This window comes from Sorghum bicolor, chromosome 8 (genome assembly GCF_000003195.3).
Source record: "Sorghum bicolor cultivar BTx623 chromosome 8, Sorghum_bicolor_NCBIv3, whole genome shotgun sequence".
Taxonomy (NCBI): domain Eukaryota; kingdom Viridiplantae; phylum Streptophyta; class Magnoliopsida; order Poales; family Poaceae; genus Sorghum; species Sorghum bicolor.
Genome location: NC_012877.2, coordinates 53,054,952 through 53,075,555, shown reverse-complemented (window position 1 = coordinate 53,075,555; position 20,604 = coordinate 53,054,952). Strand labels below are relative to the sequence as shown.

Below are 20,604 nucleotides of genomic sequence, written 5' to 3'. Positions count from 1 at the left end.
AAATAAACACACTTTAAATCCCTAAACACATTCATCCAAAATAAACTTATTTTAGGTTAATGCATCAGGGTTTACTTAACACTAAACTATGCAATGCTCATGATGACATGTCATGTTTTAATTCGCTTAACACTAGAGTGTTACAGCGTTTCTGTGGACCGGTAAAGAAACGGCGGGAGGCGGTAAGTGCAAACTCGCTTGGCGAACGGTGTGCTCTCCGACCATCTATGGTGGTTTGGGAATAACTGATCTCCGGCTATTTGGCTTTGCTTTACGGCTCCGGTGGGAGTGGTTGCAGCGAGCTGAGCCGGACAGGGGACGGGTTCGGCTGCCCACTAAACGCGAGCCGATTGCAGTTGCCATGTTCCATGCCTCCTGCTCGGTACGGCTGGGGGACGGCAAATCCGCGAGCTTTTGGAACGACCGTTGGCTTCCGAATGGCCCCCTACGCTGCCTTGCTCCGGCGCTTTTTCAGGCAACCTCAAGGGATGGTAGAGGGCGCACGGTCAGTGAGGCTGTTCTCAACAGAAGATGGGTTAGGGATATCTCTGGTGCAACAACAGTGCAAGTGCTGTGTGACTTCCTCAGAATTTGGGCGCTTGCCTGCGACATCGTTCTGGACACCCTACAAGCGGACTGTTTCGTCTGGAAGTGGTCGCCGGATGGAAAGTTCTCAGTGTCATCCACTTACCGAGCTTTCTTCGCGGGCTCGACGGAGCTGTATGGCGCTAAAGAGCTTTGGCGTGTTAGGGCACCACCTAAGGTGAAGTTCTTCTTCTGGTTGGGTTTGCACAACAGGCTTTGGACGAGTGATCGCCGCAAGCGCCACGGTCTGCAAGACGATGATGGCTGCGCCCTCTGCAGCCAGGCATCCGAAACAGTCTCACATCTGTTGGCGGGATGTGTGGTCACCAGGGAGGTTTGGTTTAGGGTCCTAGTACCAGTTGGCCTTCACCAGCTTATGGATACCCTGGGTGATGGAGATGTCGCTGCGTGGTGGCTGCAGCAGAGGTTGTTGCTGGATTCGGAAAAGAGGCAAGGTTTTGACGCCTTGGTCCTGCTTGTCTCATGGGAAGTTTGGAAAGAACGGAACGCGAGGATCTTCCGAAATGAAGTGTCCACGGTGGCGACCATTGCAAAGCGCATCCACGATGAAGGAAGTCTTTGGATCGAGGCCGGCTTCATCCCCTTAGCTACTGTCTGGGCGTTCTCTGATAACGCCGGTGTCGCGCAAATAAGCGCCGTATAGTACTTTTCTGTTTCTCTAGGTTGTTAGTTCCGCTATTTTGTTCGCTTGCCGCTCGCAAACGAGTGAAGGTAGCGGACCTAACAGCTTTGTAATTTCAAACTCCTTTCGTCTTAATGAAACACGGGGGGCAGCCCTGTTCGCGAAAAAAAAAAGCTACTACAAGCACCGTCTCACAAAGAAAAAAGATCTAAAGATAGCATTAGTTCATCCTCACATCTCTTTTGCCTTTGACTGTTAACAAAAAGAAACTGTTCTCACAGTTCGTGATGCTTTCACAAGACCCAACAGAGAACAAATGTCCGTATTCATTGTAAGCATGACAAGCCCATCAGGCAAAAAAAAAAAACGCTGTCATCTTTATTCAGGTAAGGAGACATGTTTTCTCAATTTCCACCACCTCATCATCTCAGTCTCAGCAGCAGGAGCAGGAGAAAGCTAAAAAACAACACTACAAAATGGCATTCAAGCAGTTCTCTATGAGCTTGGGAACAAGAACAACAAGGCTCAGAGTTAGCTGCAAGACCACATGGACGGACCCTCAGTGGTCCTCTTTCTTCTTGACGGTCTCGTCCTGGGGCAGCGAAACGAACTGCACAATGTTTTGGACGACTGAGGCTTCGACTCTGAACCTCAAGGCGATGTCGTCTACACTCATTGGACCCTGGTGGTTAGTAGACTTTCCTTGGTACAGTTGGATTATCTCCTGGATGTGCTGGACGTTCAGGGCACCTGATGGTAGCTGCCTACCCCCACTTTGCCCAGGTTCAGCCTTTGATGTTCTGACCTTTGGGAGCGGTCTGTTGTACTGCTGTACAACAGAAGCCTGCCACATTGGATCTGTGTTAGTTTCATTTGCAGTGGGCATTCTGTGTAAGTCGATAACCAAAGACAGTACTACTTTTTTTTCATTCAAGCATGGTGTTGTTCAATTCAAAGTTTGTAGGCCAAGGCATAATATATTGCCATAACTTCAATGATTCAGGGGAAGCATTCCTTAGTTCTAGTGGACTTACTTCACCCATTTCTGGTTTTCCTCCAGGCTTAGTAGTGATTCTCCCAACCATGTGCTTGAGCATCTCGTCATAACTTGGATCACGTTCCGCAAGTACACCATGGACGTTTTTCGTTGGTGTCGTGACATCTGCCATTATACTTTTAAAAATTACAGACTGGTGAAAGAAAAAATGACTACAGCTTCTGACTTCTCAATCTGGAACCAGTAAACATGCTAAAGTTTGCAGTTAAATAACATGGAAGCGTGCCATGCTATGTACAGAGACACTCTAGATCCTAGATTTCTAGACAAGCAAAGAATTTGCATTTAGAACATACTGAAAAAACATTCTTTGGCATATTGGCATATGAGCATTGAGATACTAAAACAGGAATTATCCAAAGAAGACTCAAAAGGGATTAGTTAGGCCCTGTTTGTTTCCGCTTATAATCGGAATCTCGGTGAAAAAAATGAGAATCCTAACCAAATGCTTCAATGATTTCTGATTCTGCTGACTGCTGCTTTAGCAAAATCGTGAATGGAGAATTGAAAAAAATTCCCGCATTGAGATTATAATCAAGTCTAGCACTATAGGCAGAAACAAACAAGGCCCTAAAATCCATACCCGCCCACACAAATGCTTTAGTGCTGTTGATTTTGGTCCTGAAAATCCAATTACCTTTTTTTTAAAGCATCAACAGCCAAAAATAAAAATGTCATGCAGCATAAGAAGCAAACCAAACACCATCTCAAATCTCAAAGTTCATGTTCTAACTACTAGCTAGTTTGGCATCGGTAGAAACATCCATGAACATTAAAGGTGTTTACTGCCTGCGGATCAGATAAGTGTGGTTGTTGTCTACTCTGAACTCCTTAGTGCTCTTCCTTTCTATGATGCCACACCAATGCCAGTATCCATACCTAGCAGAATTGAGCACTGAACCAAATGAAATAATGTCAAAATTAATATGGTAGGGTACAACACACATCACTGTCATGTTGGAGTGGACAGGCTTGACTTTATTGTAGGTGTGGATATTGAACCTTGTAATATAGGGTGTATATATGAGGCTCACACCCAGAAAACCAAATAAGAAAGGACTTATTATTGTGGGGCTTTAAGTACCAAAGTTTGGAATAAGTAGAACCAAGGTTTTGAAAGGAATTACAGTTCACACAGAGGAGCAATTTCCTTTACAGAAGAGTGAGAGCTTATATTTTCCAATGGGGAATTTCATATGTTGGCTTCACAGGCTACCTCATTAAACAATTGTTTCTTGAGAGCTTTAGATAATTTCCATGTAGTGCCATTACTTAATTGAACCCAATGGGCCAATGTTGTAAACTGATGTGGATCTTCATCCATGAAGAGGTGCTGTGCCCCTTACAGATAAATGTTTTACTAATCTAGAAGCTGATTATTGCTATCGTAGAAGTTGGGTAGAAGAATGAGTGCTGAACAAAAAGAGGCATCAAGCAGAACAAATTGCCAAAATCTTGGATCAATAAGGTGATGAATAAACAGCTGCATCGAATTCTGATGGAACCCCCCCCCCCCCCCACACACACACAGAGCGTCATGTATCCAGTAAAAAATCAACAATATGTTATCATATTTTTCCATATACTAAGATGCTAGTGTGAAGGGTGCACTGTATGCAAAAGTCCAATTTGGTATCTGTAACCAGTACGAATCCACTGTAGTAAATTCAATATTATTTGGGTTAAGTGAGGCATGACAGGCACAGTACAGTGGTGATACTACATACATTTCTAATGAACAGCTCTAATCGTTGGCATACATTCCATTTCAGTATTCCACCCATCTGATTAACTACCTTAGCACAAGAAAACACAAAAGAGGGCCCAGAATCAAGAGCTGGCCTTTAAGTCCTAACCAATCCAAGCTATCAAGCATTTCCGTAGCCTAGTAGAATTTAACCAATAACCACGTTACCCCGTGAAGACTTACTAGGCTACGGAAATGCAAGCATCAGCGGACCAAGCAAAACCAGCGGACTCCAGTAGCAAGGGCGAGGCGCAGTCACGCGATTTAGCAACACAGCGAAGCGAGCAAGCTATAAATCCTAGAGTGGAGAAACCAGGGGAAGCAGCAGCCGGCCGTACCGTCAACGGAGGGCGCGTCGAGCCGGTCCTGCGTCGCGCCGCCAGCGGCCGCCGGCGACGCCCGGGGCGGAGGCGGGGGAGGCTGGGGTTGCCTCGCGGGCGGCGAGGGCGAGGGAGGAGGGGGCCTCACGCGCCCCGAGGCGCGGCGCAGAGCCTGGCCCATGGACCTCCGGCGGCGGCGAGCGGAAGGTGGCCGCTGGGGACCTGGGATGGATCAGGAAGGGAGAACGCGGCGGGCGAGCGCGCGAGGCGGCCGCCGCGTGTGCAAGGGCGAGCCTTGGTCGGCGGTTTTGGGCGCGACGTGTTGGGTTTTCGGCCCGTTGGGGCGTAGGCGCAGGGGAAGCCAGCCATTTTCCGTGCTCCTTCGAATTGAGTGGTTTTTCTTTATATATTTTAACCGTCTTTTAAGTAACTAGTATAATACCCTGTTACAATAAAGATTAAGATAAATTAGCTCTTTCACATAAATAAAAAGCAGATTATGTAGCTGATATTTACCGCTAGCTATAGATATTCTACTTTCTATCATGGTTGTCGTGGTACTGCCACCATGGCTATGATCTCCATCTGCAGCTGGTTGGATATTTTCCTTGTTTACAAAAAATAGGAACAAAGTGAGAATTCAAAGTGAGACACTGCAAATAGGATCAAAGTGAGAATTCAGTATATTTAATTAGAAAATTTCTGACAACTATAATTTAGATCTCTAAAGGTTACCTTAGGTTTAGCGGCTTTTATTTCATGTCATGGTTGTGCCTGATCCTCTCTATAGTCTACCTATATGATCAGCACAAGAAACAAAAATGACGTCACAAAAGGTCCTCTTTGAAGTTCTAGGGCAATCTCATGTTGTTAAAACTGTAATGAGAAATTAGATGATGCTGCTTTGGGGGCTTAAATTGATTCATGCAGAAACGTTCTTTTTTGTTTAGGAGCAGCGAACAGAAGAACGGAAGAAAAAAATACAGAACACACACACATGGATCACCTGTTGAGCTACTGCTTCCTTTCACCAGCTTTTTTATTTGCCTCCTTCTCATAATCTGCAGTACAACATCAGAGCTAGAGAAATTTTGCAGCCTGACAAAAATAAGCAATGCAATTACTGAGTTGAGTATTAAAATACGGCAGAATTACTGCTATCAAGGACCTGATTATTATTGCAAAAAAGACCTCCAGCTCGACTCATGCCTGTTCAGAAACTGGTGACCACACCGTCGTCACCGGTGAATCCATCGGTGCCGCGAAGACGGCGAGTGCACCGCACCAATACCGTTCCCCTTCCTATAGGGTTTGCTGCACAGCACCACCGTCGCCATCGTTCTCCTGCTGCTTCTGTCATCAACGGTGGTGCCTCTCCATCCATGAACACTACTTGTCCGTACAACTGTCCTCGGTTGTTTTGGTCGATGATCATGGTGTTACGGTGAATTATGTTGCCCACAACATCGGTGCACCGTATCTATAATGGTCTGTAACTTTGCTCTCTTTGCAGACGGCACCCATGGCTTCCATGTCGGCATGGGAGTCGTCTTCAACCGCCAACTTGACATCACCATTGTCTGCCATCTAGCCATCGCGTACCTCTCTTTCCGGCTCATCAATGGCATGTCCTCGTCGGTGAAGTACGATGGTTCCTTGTTGGAGAAAATCGATGGTGGTCTGTATTCGACACGTTGTTGATGACGGGAGTTCAGAGATCTGATGGACACGTACCTAGCCTTCCAGAGCATGGCGTCGTGGTCGGCGACGAGGCACCTCAGCTCCTTGCTAGCGCACTCCACCGTCGCGACGTCGTCAGCGACGTGGAGCCTACACAGGATCGCCATCTGTAGATCAACGGGAAGGCACACGAAGCTAGGCAACACCGGGACGTTGCTGTGGTGGCAGATGGAGAGAAAGAGGCGGCGGCACAGCTGATCTGCGAAAAGCTTCCAGAGCCACGGCGCGCCGCCATTGGCGTCGTCATCCGACGGCGACGACGACAACATCGTCAGCGCGCGAGCCGCGTCGTCCATGCCGCACGAGAGGACGGGCGCGAAAGCCGCCAGCGGCAGCTGCTCCCTTCGGGCGTTCAGATGGCGTCCGTTGCTGAGCCTCCACGACGGCGCCCCCGCCGTGAGATGCACAGCACGGCGGCGTCCGTGCCCTCGCAGTGGGCCAACTGCGGCACCGAGTAGCGGCTGGATACAGACTAGGGCGTCGTCTCCGGCGCGTCACACGGCAGAAAGCCAGAGGAGAGGAAAGCGGCGTCGCCCACGATGCACAGGCGGCCGAAGAGGACCTCGGCGTCCCAGTGGGCGGCGTCGGTGACCTTGTTGAGGGGCCAGAACTTGTTGGCGGCTGCCATCGCCGTTGGTACACAGATGCGATCTTGGAGGAGGCCGGCAGGATGACGGACGTGTGTGTGTTGCGGCCTTTTTGCGATTGACGGAGGTGTGCGTGTGTAAGGTCGTGATCATACTTTTAATCTGGGCCGTCAAATCTGTAGGACATGTGCTGTGACTCGTTGATCTTGCAGGTAGAATTTGTCTGGAGAAGATTTCAATTATGGTAGAGATAATAACAATTTAAAAATAACCGAATCAGACTTTTAAAAACTTTTAACTTTTGCCTCACAACGGCCTGTGTGCTTTGGGAAATAAAAAACATGTACCCAGCCATTCAACCCTATGATAAAAGAAGTCCAACTATCTCATAAGAGAAATGATTATAGTTTAACAACGATGATATATATGAGAGTCATGTTTTCAATAACACTGGATAATGATCATGGCTAGGTAAACTAGACAAGGTTCACTCTGACTTTGAGTGAATTGAGCCATGGTTTGCTATATTTCTATAGGTTGTTAAGTTACATTGGGTTAATATAGCGTAGTGAAACTCTAGGTCGTCTATGACTAACCCAAGATTTGAATTTGAATGGGTTCTTTTAGAGTTTAGGTTAGGTCTAAGGTCATGATTAGCTTATCCACGTATCTTGTTGAGCATAAAATGTTGCAAGTTGATGTAGATTGTTATTGTTGAATATTTTCTTTGACCTTTTCCTTGTGTCCAATAACTAGAGAAATGGAGCTTTGTGAAACTTTTCCTTAGTCAAGATGATGAGAAAGACACTCATGTGATTCTCTTTCTTTTCTACTTCTTCCCTTCTTATTGTCTTTCTTGTTTCCTGATCCGAGTGGCCAAGCTAGCTAGGATGTGTTGATGATTCAAGCAACAAGGGATGTTAATAGAGTGTTCATAGTTCAAACAAATGTTTTGATAAAAAAAGTATCAAATTTTTGAATTATTTGTTATACATAAAAATATAGAACCAATTACATAGTAGTTTATTATTCTCCTTTGAATAACTCGAGCTAGGACAATGCAGTGAGAACCATGGTTTTACTCTAAAACAATATTATAATGGTAGTAAATAATGAGCTACTTTAGAGTAACAACAAAGGTATATGCAATGTAGACAACAATCGGTTGAGACTACAAATCTCCAACTACAAGGTGTTGCCCTTTTGTAAAATGTAGTCTTAGCTTTTATCAGACTTTTTGTATTGGTCACAATCACAACGCAAATTCAGTTGATGTCTCGTCCTTTGTCAAGCTGCCTCGTCCTTTGTCAAGTGTCTGCTATCTTCAAAGGCTAAGGGCAGCAGCAACGAAAGCATATAGCATCAATAGCCTAAAAAATGTACTCCATGTATGAAAAGTGCCACTAAAGCCAACAATTTATTTAACGGAAGACACAACCCCATCTTTGCTTTTGTCTAATCCATCTACCCATGACTCTGTCCTAAAAAAGCACCTTTTCTGGGTTTCTCTGCTCTACAGGCTAATGCTTGAAGGGCGCAACACAAACTCTGGCAGCTGCTTCGCTTTTTTGTCTAACGAAACCAATGACTCCTCTACAGGAGTCTCTATCACACTACGGACTACACTATATCATGACATGAACATATTATGGAGACACGTATGTTGGGGCGACATGCCATGCTGTAGCACTGGACATGCCCTAATAGAAACATCCACAAAACCTACCAATCTATGTGATGTGGAGTCTTTATGCCAACATGGAAGTTGGGGCCAATAGTTAGCCAATAGCAAAGCAATAGCATAGTGTTCTAAATATTGCTATAGCTTTTTTAAGCCTACTGCTATGATATTGTATGTCACTATAAAACATTCTGAATTATTTTCATTTAAATTATAGTACATTTTAGTTTTTCATATTACTTTTACTACATATCTTGACATTGTTTATATCAAAGAATGTAAGGCCTTGTTTAGCTCTATTTTTTTTGGGAAATGGACAATGTAGCACTTTCATTTGTATTTAACAAATATTGTCTAATTATGGACTAACTAAGCTCAAAAGATTTATCTCACAAATTATAGGTAAACTGTGCAATCAGTTATTTCTTTTATCTATATTTAATGCTCCATGCACGTCCTGATGTGACCAGAAATCTGAAAAATTTAGTAAAATTTTTTAAAACTAAACAAGGCCTAAATTTTCCTCATGTAGAAAAATCAAAACGTATTGTAATTTGGACCAAGAGAGCATGTGATTTTAGAATATAATACTGTGATAAGTTTTAATATAATAAATCTCATTTACCTTATTAGGAAAAAAACAAGGAGCCATTTTTTTTTGAACATAAAAACAAGGAGCCATTAAATTTACATCAATCATTCAATTCAATTATATTAATTAAAATAGAAGAAACAGGAACCTGGGCCGCCACGTCATCCCGCTGAGCAAATCCAGCAACCTTCCGTGCCCCCGACTCGACTCGTCTCGTCTCCACCGAGCTTAGCCAGGCCCCGACTCGCCTCCGCCGCATCCGACCCGACCCAACCCCACTCCGATCTCCTCCGCCGCGGCGGCGGCGGCGACCCCCATCCTCCGGCGAGCGCCCCTTCACCGCTGCAGTTGATACGCCACCCGAGCGGTTCCTTCGTCCCTTCCCTTCCCTCGTCGTTCTTCCCATCGCCGCAGGGCCCCACCGCGGCGGAAGGCGCGATCCATGGACCGGTCGATCAACTTCCGCGGCATCGCCGGGAGCGCCGGCAACATCATGCAGGTTCGCGCGCCCGACTCCCTCGCGGCTCCTTACCCGAACCCCCGCCCACGGGGAACGACTGTCCCCCGCTGCTGCGGTCGCGGGGGCGAGTTGCTACCATGATGGGCGTCACCAATTTTGAGTTCTGGGTGTTATGTCGCAGTGGAAACCAAGCTCGAGATGCTAGTGGTTGGTCAAGTCGGGTCTGATGCTTACTTACCTCCCGTTTGTGTTGTCGTGTGTCTTGGCAGGGAATGGGGAAATTCGTTTTCGGCAACGAGGGGATCGAGTCAAAGGAAGATAGGTAGGCTCAGTTGCAAATTGTTTTTTACTTCACTCGCAGACTCGCTGCAATGCTGTCTGCTCTTACCAAGCAAAAGTAGCAATTGATTTATGTGCATCACTTATATCTCAGTTAATCCTACCATTGTGCCCCTTGGATGCAGCTACGTCGAGAGATATCTTGACCGGATAAGCAATGGCACGATACCTGATGACCGGAGATCTGCCATGACTGAGCTGCAGTCGCTCGTGGCAGAAAGCCGCTCGGCACAGATGTCGTTTGGAGCAATGGGTATCTCCTTTCTACCTGTGCCCTTATATTTGTTCTCTAGCTGCTCTGGCGAGACTGGTGCATATTTACATTGTTTCCTTTCTAATTTGCAAATTAGGTTTTCCTATCCTCCTCAATATTTTGAAAGAAGACCGCGAGGATGTAGAGCTTGTGAGAGGTGCCCTGGAGACCTTTGTGAGCGCATTGACTCCTATTGAGACGTCACAAGGGCCAAAGACTGAGGTTCAACCGGCGTCATTGAACTCTGATCTGCTGTCTCGAGAAACAGAGAATATTTCTCTTCTTTTGAGCTTATTGGTGAGTGCACATATTTTGCCTTAACAGCATGTAACTTGCATCGCCTGCTTCATGTGTCCTGAGTCCTGGCTTATCGCTCCTGTTTGGTTTGAAGTCAGAGGAAGACTTTTATGTGAGATACTACACAATCCAGCTTCTAACAGCTCTACTTACAAACTCGCTGAAAAGGTGCCCAGTAAGTCATTTTTGTCCTTTTGAGATGCCATGACTAAATTAGAATCCCATGTAAGTGCCTTTTATATTGTTTTTTCAGGTTACAGGAAGCGATTCTATTGATTCCTCGTGGTATAACAGTTCTAATGGACATGCTTATGGATCGTGAGGTCTCGATATTCTATGCCTGTTTTCTTACTCTCTTAGGAAGTACATGTGCTGCTCATGACATTCTAATCATTTTATGCTGTTATTTATTGTTTGCCCTTGTATGTGTTAGGACAGTCGAATGTTTGTGGGAAGCCTGTATGCTAATTTATATGAACATCACTTGTGTTCTCAGACTAGAATGGTTTCCGAAATCAATGTTACACAATCAATTTAGTCTGGGTTGTTATATATCCTTTTCTGAAGGATTCAGTACATGTCTACTCAGACATTTCACTTATACTGAACATCTAATTCTACCTAATTCATATTTTGATCCAAGTTTTTAAAAATGATATATCATGAGTTAATGAAAAATTCTTATGGTATCTTATTACTCATGTATAGTTGCCTATTTTTGTTATACCTTGCAGGTCATAAGGAATGAAGCACTGTTACTTCTTACTTATTTGACTCGGGATGCAGAGGTTAAACCTGTCTAACACTAGATGCTGATTTGTTATGTTGCTGGCATTTTTCTATACTCCCTTTTATAAATAAATTGTAATTCTCTTCATTCCAGGAAATTCAAAAAATTGTTGTATTTGAGGGTGTGTTTGAGAAGATATTTAGCATTATCAGAGAGGAGGGCTATTCTGATGGAGGTGTAGTTGTTCAGGTGAAAAATTGCTTATTGGTGTTCTTTATCTGAAATTGGCTTCTAACTTTTTTCCCAGTTTCCACATAAAGGTATTAGGTATACAAAATTCGATTGGTGCTAATATGTTCCTTATTTGAGCAGGATTGCCTTGAACTGCTAAATAATTTAATTCGACACAATGCATCAAATCAGGTTCATCATTCTTCCAAAGCCTTTCTGAAAGTTTTAATTTGTCAGATTTTTCGTTGATGCCACTTTTTTTTACCTTGTTCCATCAATCAGATGCTTTTGAAAGAGACAATGGGCTTTGACCCACTGATATCAATACTAAAGATTAGGAGAGGCAGTGCATTTAATTTTACCCAACAGAAGGTATTATGTTCATCAGTCCAGCTTCTGTTCTTGATGATAAATTCTTGGAATATCTGTCTTTAGTTTGGATTAGCAACATTTAACTCAAGCTATAAACTGTGTCTTCTTTAGACAGTAAATCTCCTCGGAGCTTTAAATACTGTGGAACTGCTTTTGATGGGGGGCCCATCCGGTGAAGCAGGTAAAAATGGTAACAATGCAAATCAAACTGCATTGGCTCAGGTATCCTTTTTCCCCTTCAAACTCTCTAAGTGACATCCATATGACATGGAAACTGAGCTTCATGTGTTCCCCTTATTGATAGAAAAACATTCTGGACCATCTTCTTTTGTTGGGCGTTGAGAGTCAGTGGGCCCCTGTCGCTCTCCGCTGTATGGTAATTCCCTTAGGACTATGTGCTCCTTTGTCTCCTGCATTTTCCCTTTTCAACTGGTGAATGATGCTACCTTGTTTGGCACTGGCCATAATTTTTTCCCAGGCACTGCGATGTATTGGCAATTTGGTGTTAAGAAATCCTCAGAATCTTGATTCTCTCGCAAGAAAGCAAGTTGGAGAAGAGCCTCATGTTCAACCCGCACTGAATGCCATCTTCTCTATAATCTTGCGGACCTCTGTAGCGCAGGAATTTGTTGCTGCTGATTATGTATTCAAGTGTTTCTGTGAGGTGGCTATTCTACTGTTGTGCTTGCTTTAATTATGTCTAAACTAGCAAGCACCAAGAGGGCAAGGAGTCACTGTAGTAGATGCTTATATTTTGTGCATTAACATCCGGATCACAAAGAGTCATATTTCTTTTAGCACATTTTCTGAAAATAAAAGATGAAAAATAGGAATGGAAGGCCTAGCGTAAAATTAGATAACTTCACATACAATGATACAAACTGAAATAGAACTAACTTTACTTCTCAAATGGAAAACTTTTGGTTTCTAGTAATCTGAGAATATTTGTTCAATGTTCTAATAATTTGTGCTTCTCAAGTATTTACATGCAATTGTTAGTTAGTATTGGTTTTAAACTATTATGCTTTCTTGTTGTTTCCTTAACAAAGCACATAACAATCTTTGGTTTGCCATTTGTGGAACAGAGAAATCCTAGTGGCCAGACATTATTAGCATCAACGATTGCTCCACATCCGAACCAAGGAGATACACATGGACCTGCTAGTGACATGCCTTTTGGAAGGTTGGTTTATTGGTTGTACATAAGTTGTATCTTACATTAAGGGACATTAACCTTCGCTGCCTTTGGCTATGTTTATAAATTACTGCTTGAGCCAAGGCCAAAACAACATATATCTTCACCATTATATAATTTTGGCCATCCCACTCTAGCATTTATTTTTTTTGCTTCTGCCAAACCCATGTGATTTGTAGTATCAATTTCATCATGAATCATTGATAGTTGACATATATTGTCTTTTAATGACAGTGTACTTCTGCAAGCTCTGGTTTCAAGTGATGTCAATGGAGATATGGAGGTGAAGTCTTGAAAACCTAAAGCTCCATTTTACAGGATATTCAAGTGGTCTCTGTGTAGCTGTGTTTAATCTATTGTTCTGACATTTCAACCAAAATTACACAGGCATGTTGCAGAGCATCTAGCGTTCTTTCTCACATTATCAAGGACAACTTGCAAAGCAAGGATCGTGTATGCACCCTTCTACCTTTCATTCATTCTGCCTGTATATAAACTTAAAGTAGCAAACAAACTACCCTACTGCTAAGGTTTGACTATTTTTTAGATGATGGAACGAAATGTTATTCCAACCTCTAGATCTAGGATGCATATGGCCAATAATTATTACAATTTTTGGAGCACATGATAGAACATAATCCTAACACATGCCTTACATCACCATTCACCACTGATAACATGGCCGAAATATTAAGCGCTGTAAATATAATTATTAACTGACTCCACCATTCTATTTTGTGAATAAAATAAAATGGATATTGAGCTGCGTTGACACATGACCTTTTCTTAGTGTTGTTGCTAGAACTAATTATATGCTTACTCGCTTGTGGTGGGAGTATCTGAGCTTGGCTGGTTATTATGTTATGATTCTTCTTGATCCTAAAGTAATTAATATTTAGTCATGTTATTTTTCTGATACCCTTAAACTATCTGGGGGCTTTAGTGCCTGTTTATGCCAATTCTTTGACTAATATAAGGCATGATTCAGTAGCGTGTCTCATATGTATATTGTTCTATACCTCTTGTACAACTTAAGGCAGAAGGTTGTCTCACAAGTCACAGCTGGTGTTTTCTCAGGTATTGCAAATTCAGCTTGAGACACCAACACCGTCCTTGGGGCGCACTGAGCCGGTATTGCATCGTATTGTCACATGTTTGTCCATCGCAGCTTCAACAGATGGAGAAAACGACCAAAACAACCAACCAGAGGAACCGTACATTCAACCTGTTATTCTCCGGCTACTCATCATATGGCTTGTTGATTGTTCAAATGCTGTCAATTGCCTTTTGGAATCAGCAGTGCATCTGAACTACATAATAGAGCTTGCTTCAAGCAAACGTTACACTGCTTGTGTTCGTGGACTGGCTGCTGTTGTTCTAGGTGCTTGCATCCTGTACAATGCTAGCCGTGAGAAGGGTCGTGATGCCTTTGCTGTTGCAGATGCTATAAGTCAAAAGATTGGCCTCACAACATACTTCTTGAGGTTTGATGAATTGAGGAAAAGCTTGGCACATCCGTTGTCAGAGCAGCATCACCGCAAGGAGCTTTCCCGATCAAGTGCGAACAGCATGTCAGATTTCCAAGAGATTGAAGAGGATGAAACAAATAAAGACGATCAACACCCTGTCCTCTCAGAAATATTTGATTCTCAGTTTGTTAATTTCCTTAGCAAGCTTGAGGCCGATATTAGAGAAAACATAATGGATATATTTAGTCGGACAAAAACTGCAACTGCAGTCCTTCCTACTGAATTGGAGCAGAAGAACGGGGAGGTCGATGGAGAGTATATCAAGCGACTAAAGTCATTTGTAGAGAAACAGTGCAATGAGATGCAGGTAGGTTTCCATTTATTGCCTTAAGAGTATTTCCTGTTGAATTACTTCAAAAATTCAAAGCTAAAACTTGATGTTTTGTGCATTGCCATGAAAATAGAAATGACAGTGCTATTTTGGGACACCTGACAATAGTTTAAATTTCATTAACACCATTTTCTTAATCCAAAAGACTGAGCAGTTAGCAAACATGAAGGGTCTCGTACTCTCTTGGCATGATCTCGTCAGAAAGTGATTCTTATTTCTTAAATTAGGTTTTTCACTATGTTCTATGACTTAGTGTTAATAAAACTTTATATATTTCTCATTAGTTGGAGCTTGCTCCTTAAGGCACCACCTTCTTGAATGAAGGGTCTCTTGGCATGATCAACCAGTCTTCTGGGAAGCACTGAGGTTAGGTTGTCAAATACTCTGGTACTTGATGACCCTATGTTTTACAGTATATTAACAAAAACAAGCTGTTTCATGCAAACTCAGACATTTGAAACATTCCTTGAGAAAATATTTTAGATAATATGTTCTCTCAAAGTTTGTGAATTGTTGTGCAAGTGGCCATACATAATTGTTTCTAGAGTGATGGGTTCGTTGCTGGGTGCCTGTTGTTGCTAGTGTTTTTCAGACACTGCTGTACCTGAAAGTATAAGAAGCTGACACTGATATTTATAATGGCATCTGTCAGGACTTACTGGCTCGAAATGCAATGTTAGCAGAAGAGTTAGTGAGAACTGGTGGTGGTACCACCACAGATACTTCACAGAAACCTAGCAGTGGCCGAGAAAGGGTCCAGATTGAAGCCCTCAGACAAGAACTGGAGGGAGCGAAAAGACAGATAGAGGCACTCAAAACTGAAAAGTCCCAGATTGAAGCTGAAGCTAACAACCAAAGAAACCTTTCGGTAAAACTGGAGTCTGATCTCAAGAGTTTGTCAGAAGCTTACAACAGCATAGAGCAGGCCAACTACCGTTTGGATGCCGAGGTAAAAACCTTGCGGCAGGGAGGCAGCGTGCCGTATCCTGACGTGGAAGCAATAAAAGCGCAAGCCAAGGAAGAGGCTGAGAAGGACAGTGAGGCGGAACTGAATGATCTACTTGTCTGCCTCGGCCAGGAACAAACTAAGGTTGAGAAGCTGAGCACAAGGCTTGCAGAGCTCGGCGAAGATGTGGATACCCTTCTGCAAGGTATTGGCGATGACACTGCCATCCCGGATGATGACGATGAAGATGAAGATGATGAAGAATGATATGTTTATGTAACCCTTTAGGTCTGCTGGTGTAATCCGCTCTCATGTTGTGATGGCAATTGGCAAATGTACAGTGGATAATGTGTAGACAAAGGCACCATTCAAATTTAAGTTATTTGTGGAGAATGGGACTAAATAGTGACTCGCGCTCATGTTGAATTTGATTCTCCAAATAAAATTTTATATTACCTTTGATAATTAACTTAGTTTTGTATTATGGTTAATTGTTTAGTACAGTTTTGTGTGTAAAAGCACTTAACAATGCAACATTCATTTAAGCTTTGCAGACGTACTGAACTTGAATTTAGATAGTAGTAGGAAACTAAGAATGACAGTTTGCCATTTTGATGTATAAATAAATGCTAACTGAAAATTTGAGAAAGGAAGATGCTGTTAGAAATCGTTCACTGGGTGTTCACAATGTTTCACTCGTGGACACAGAGAGATGAGGAGAATGAGAGGCCTTTGTATTTCACTTTGCTTTTTACTTTCTGGTTGATAGTTACAAGTGAAAGTGACCCCTCCTTTTATAGAGGTTCATGGTGAAAGGATACAAAACTTTTACAATGTTTGAACTCTTGAAATCTCCTCCATTAATTTGGCCACCATTCAAAGTCTATATTCACATACTGTTTCTTGACTTTGATTTCCAACACTCCCCTTTGGCTAAATTTATGCTATGTGTATGCCTCGTTAAAAACTCCCCCCCAAAAACCCTGTGGGAAAAAAGGGTAGGAGAAAAGAGTACATCACACGCATCGCTTATGCTGCACCAGTTGCCTCGTTAAAAACCTTGCATGAGAAAACCCGGTGGGAAAAACTCATCAAGGGAAAAAGAGTACAACAGTTGATGTTTAGGTCGGTCTTCAGGACCGATTCGTGATCTTCAGGACCACGGTCATAGATTATGTCTTTGGAGCTGGTCTCCCCCTGGGCCCTGCAACTCTCTAAGTCGCCTCATACCGATTCCATAGATGCACTTATAGAAGCTAGAGGCGGGTAGAGATTTTGTGAAAAGATCTGCGAGGTTATCGCACGATCTAGCTTGTAGGATATTTATCTCCCCGCTCTTCTGGAGCTCATGGGGATAAAAGAACTTTGGAGCAATATGCTTCGTGAGATTGCTCTTGACATAACCCATGTGCATCTGTGCAACGCAAGCCGCATTATCCTCATAGATAATGGTGGGGGTGTCAGCGACGTTCAAACCACATGACTTCTGGATGTGATTAATCATTCGTCGCAACCAAACACACTCTCGTGCAGCCTCATACAGAGCGATTATCTCCGAGTGGTTGGTCGATGTGGCAACTAGGGTCCGCTTTACAGACCGCCAGGAAATGGCTGCACCACCACAGAGAAAGACAAAACCAGTCTGTGATCTGGCATTATGCAGGTCAGACATATAACCAGCATCCACATATCCCACCATGGTTGGGGCTTGGTTCTTCGGGAACCATAGACCAAGATCTTGTGTACCTTGTAGGTACCTCAAGATGGTTTTGACACCAACCCAATGTCTCCTGGTTGGGGCAGCATTGTACCTTGCCAACAGATTTACTGCAAACGCAATGTCAGGTCTAGTGCAGTTTGCAAGGTACATCAGTGCTCCAATGGCGCTTAAGTATGGAACTTCGGGTCCCAATACTTCCTCATCATCGCCCTTTGGTCTAAATGGATCCTTATCCGCTTCCAGGGATCGGACTACCATGGGGGTCTTAAGAGGGTGGCACTTGCTCATATTGAATTTTTCAAGTACCCTCTTAGTATAAGTGGACTGGTGTACAAACACTCCTTCAGGGAGGTGTTCGAACTGCAGGCCCAAACAAAACTTGGTCTTGCCCAAGTCTTTCATCTCAAACTCCGCCTTGAGGTAAGCCATTGCTTCCTCAATGTCCCTTGCAGTCCCGATGATGTTCAAGTCATCGACATAGACGGAGATTATGCAAAATCCATCATTGGATTTCTTTATGAAAACACAGGGACAATCATCGTTATTGATGTAACCTCTCTGTAGGAGAAAGTTACTCAATCGGTTGAACCACATCCTTCTAGATTGTTTCAACCCATACAACGACCGCTGCAGGCGGACGCTGAACATGTTGCGGTTTTGATTCGGTCTAGGGATCTTGAGTCCTTCAGGGACTCATGTATATTTCCGAATCAAGTGACCCATACAAGTATGCGGTCACAACATCCATCAACTGCATTTTCAAATTGAAGTTAGCTGCCATAGATATAAGATATCGGAACGTTATACCACTCATAACAGGAGAGTAAGTTTCATCATAATCGATGCCGGGTCTCTGTGTGAACCCTTGTGCCACTAGCCTCGCTTTGTATCTTACCACCTCGCCATGTTCATTCCTCTTCTGGAGGAAGACCCATTTGCATCCTACAGGGATGACTTTTGGAGGCGTTGGGACTGCAGGCCCAAAAACCTCTCTTTGGCAAAGCGAGCGCAACTCAGCCTCAATTGCTGCTTTCCATTTATCCCAGTCTGAGCGCTTCCGGCACTCTATCATGGACTTTGGTTCTGGATCCGGATCCATTGAGTCAGCAATTTTTGAGGCAAAATATATGTTGACAATAGTGGTCTTTCTATGATATGACTCTCCTGGTTCCACATAATTAGTGGCGATCTCCTCATGATCGTCCTCCCACTCATCGTGATTTCCCATAACGATTGAGTTGGGGCGTTCCGATCTTCCAATGCGATGATGCGCGCGCGACGCATTGGGATTTCCATCTTCAAGATGGTGTCCTTCAGGGACTTCCTCAACTTCAGGTTGAGTTGCCACTTCTGGGGCATTCTCGACTTCGGGTCGAGCCTCTTCAACTGATTCTTCGAGTGGTGCAAGTGTCTCAGACCGTCGCCTCTGCGGACGTCTCCGCGGGACCTTGTCCTGAGCACCCGAAGGTCTCCCCCTCTTCCTAGGATTAGGGGAGACTGTAGAGTTGGTAGCCTTCAGGGGTACCTGAACTCTCTCCGGCGCATTTACTGCAGGTATATGCGACCTTGTCACCCTTTTGTGATCAGTGAAGGCATCTGGCAGCTCATTTGCAAGACCTTGCAAATGAATAATTCTCTGAACTTCCATTTCAGATTCGCTAGTGCGTGGGTCTAAGGATTGCATCCCCGATGCATTCCATTCAATTTCGCGGCATTCTTCTGGATGCCTATCTCCCCCTAATGCTGGGAAATGGTCTTCATCGTAGACACAATCAGCGTACCGAGCCGTATGAAGATCCCCAGTCATAGGCTCTAAATATTTGATTATGGACAGAGTCACATAACCAACATATATCCCCAACTTACGGTGGGGTCCCATTGCAGTACGCTGAGGTGGTGGTATTGGCACGTACACTGCGCAGCCAAATATTCGCAGATGGGAAATACTTGGTTCTTTCCCACGCACTAACTGCAAGGGAGATGTATCATGGTATGCAGTTGGCCTGAGTTGGATCAGTGCTGTAGCATGCAACACCGCGTGGCCCCAACAACTGGTTGGCAGCTTACAATTCTGCAGCAACGGCCTAGCAATCCACTTGATCCTTTTGATCAAGGACTCAGCTAGACCATTTTACGTGTGGACATGTGGTACTGAATGCTCTACCTTAATGCCCAGGGCGAAGCAATAATCATCAAAAGCCTTCGACCTGAACTCACCAGCATTATCCATCCGAATGGACTGGATGCGGTTATCAGGGAAACTTGCTTTTAGTCTGATTATCTGGGCAATGAGCTTGGAGAAAGCATGGTTTCTAGTGGACAACAGGTCCACATGGCTCCATCTGGTAGATGAGTCAATCAGTACCATAAAGTACCTAAATGGGCCCGACAGGGGCTGGATAGGTCCACATATGTCACCTTGTATCCTTTGCAGGAACACAGGTGAGTCATCCCTAATCTTCAGGAGGGATGGTCTAGTGATCAGCTTCCCTTTTGCACATGCGGTGCAAACAAAATCTTCAGGATTTGGGAAGCCTCTGACATCATGGCCAGCAGAATTGTTGATGATTCTTCTCATCATTCCCAACCCAGGATGACCTAAGCGGTCATGCCATATTCGAAATGACTCTGTGTTTCTGAATATGGTCTTCATCGCAACATACTCATCTGTGGGCTTTATGTACATGTAGTACAAACCCGTCGGCGATGAAGGGAACCTTTCCACCACTCGCTTTTCGTACCCGTCGAATTTAGTGATCAGCAGGTATTCAGCACCTTGCTCGATCTCGGTTTCTACATGGAAACCATTCGCACGGACATCTTTGAAGCTCAAAAGCGTGCGCTTTGAGTCGGGATACAATAGTGCATCCTTTACAAAGATTTGAGTACCCATAGGGAGAACTAGTGTGGCACTTCTGGTGCCCACAATATGAGCATTGCTTCCGGCAATGGTCATGATATTTCCACTTTTCTTTGTTAATGTTTGGAAATATCTAGTATCCCTCAGTATCATATTGGTGGTACCACTGTCTACAAGACAGAGTTCCGCTTCCGCCATCGGGTCCCACAGGCTCTGTTAAATACCATAAAGTAAAAACAGAAATTTAACACAAACATATATTATCATAAAGACAACATTACATGATTCCTGGGAATTACAACAGTTTGGATCATCTACTACATTACAAATGCTCTTCAGGAGCATACATGACCAAACTAGTACATGTGGGCATCGCTAACATGACTCTT

At 43.8% G+C, this 20,604-nt stretch overlaps 2 protein-coding genes across 2 annotated transcripts; one reads left to right on the top strand and one right to left on the bottom strand.

The window, feature by feature from the left end:
* On the bottom strand, positions 1,444 to 4,691 carry LOC8066306 (leiomodin-2). Its single transcript, XM_002442217.2, has 3 exons — positions 4,371 to 4,691; positions 2,263 to 2,390; positions 1,444 to 2,072 (listed from the first exon to the last, which is right to left on the bottom strand). The coding sequence occupies exons 1-3, from the start codon at positions 4,531 to 4,533 to the stop codon at positions 1,788 to 1,790; spliced, it is 576 nt and encodes a 191-aa protein (XP_002442262.1). The 5' UTR covers positions 4,534 to 4,691; the 3' UTR covers positions 1,444 to 1,787.
* Positions 9,132 to 16,104, top strand: LOC8066305 (golgin candidate 6). The gene is made up of 18 exons (XM_002443256.2): positions 9,132 to 9,451; positions 9,682 to 9,734; positions 9,877 to 10,004; positions 10,102 to 10,301; positions 10,396 to 10,469; positions 10,555 to 10,624; positions 11,036 to 11,089; positions 11,185 to 11,280; positions 11,404 to 11,454; positions 11,545 to 11,634; positions 11,746 to 11,856; positions 11,939 to 12,010; positions 12,113 to 12,298; positions 12,720 to 12,817; positions 13,064 to 13,112; positions 13,217 to 13,282; positions 13,907 to 14,665; positions 15,342 to 16,104. Exons 1-18 carry the CDS (start codon positions 9,395 to 9,397, stop codon positions 15,900 to 15,902), a joined length of 2,775 nt encoding a protein of 924 aa, XP_002443301.1. The 5' UTR covers positions 9,132 to 9,394; the 3' UTR covers positions 15,903 to 16,104.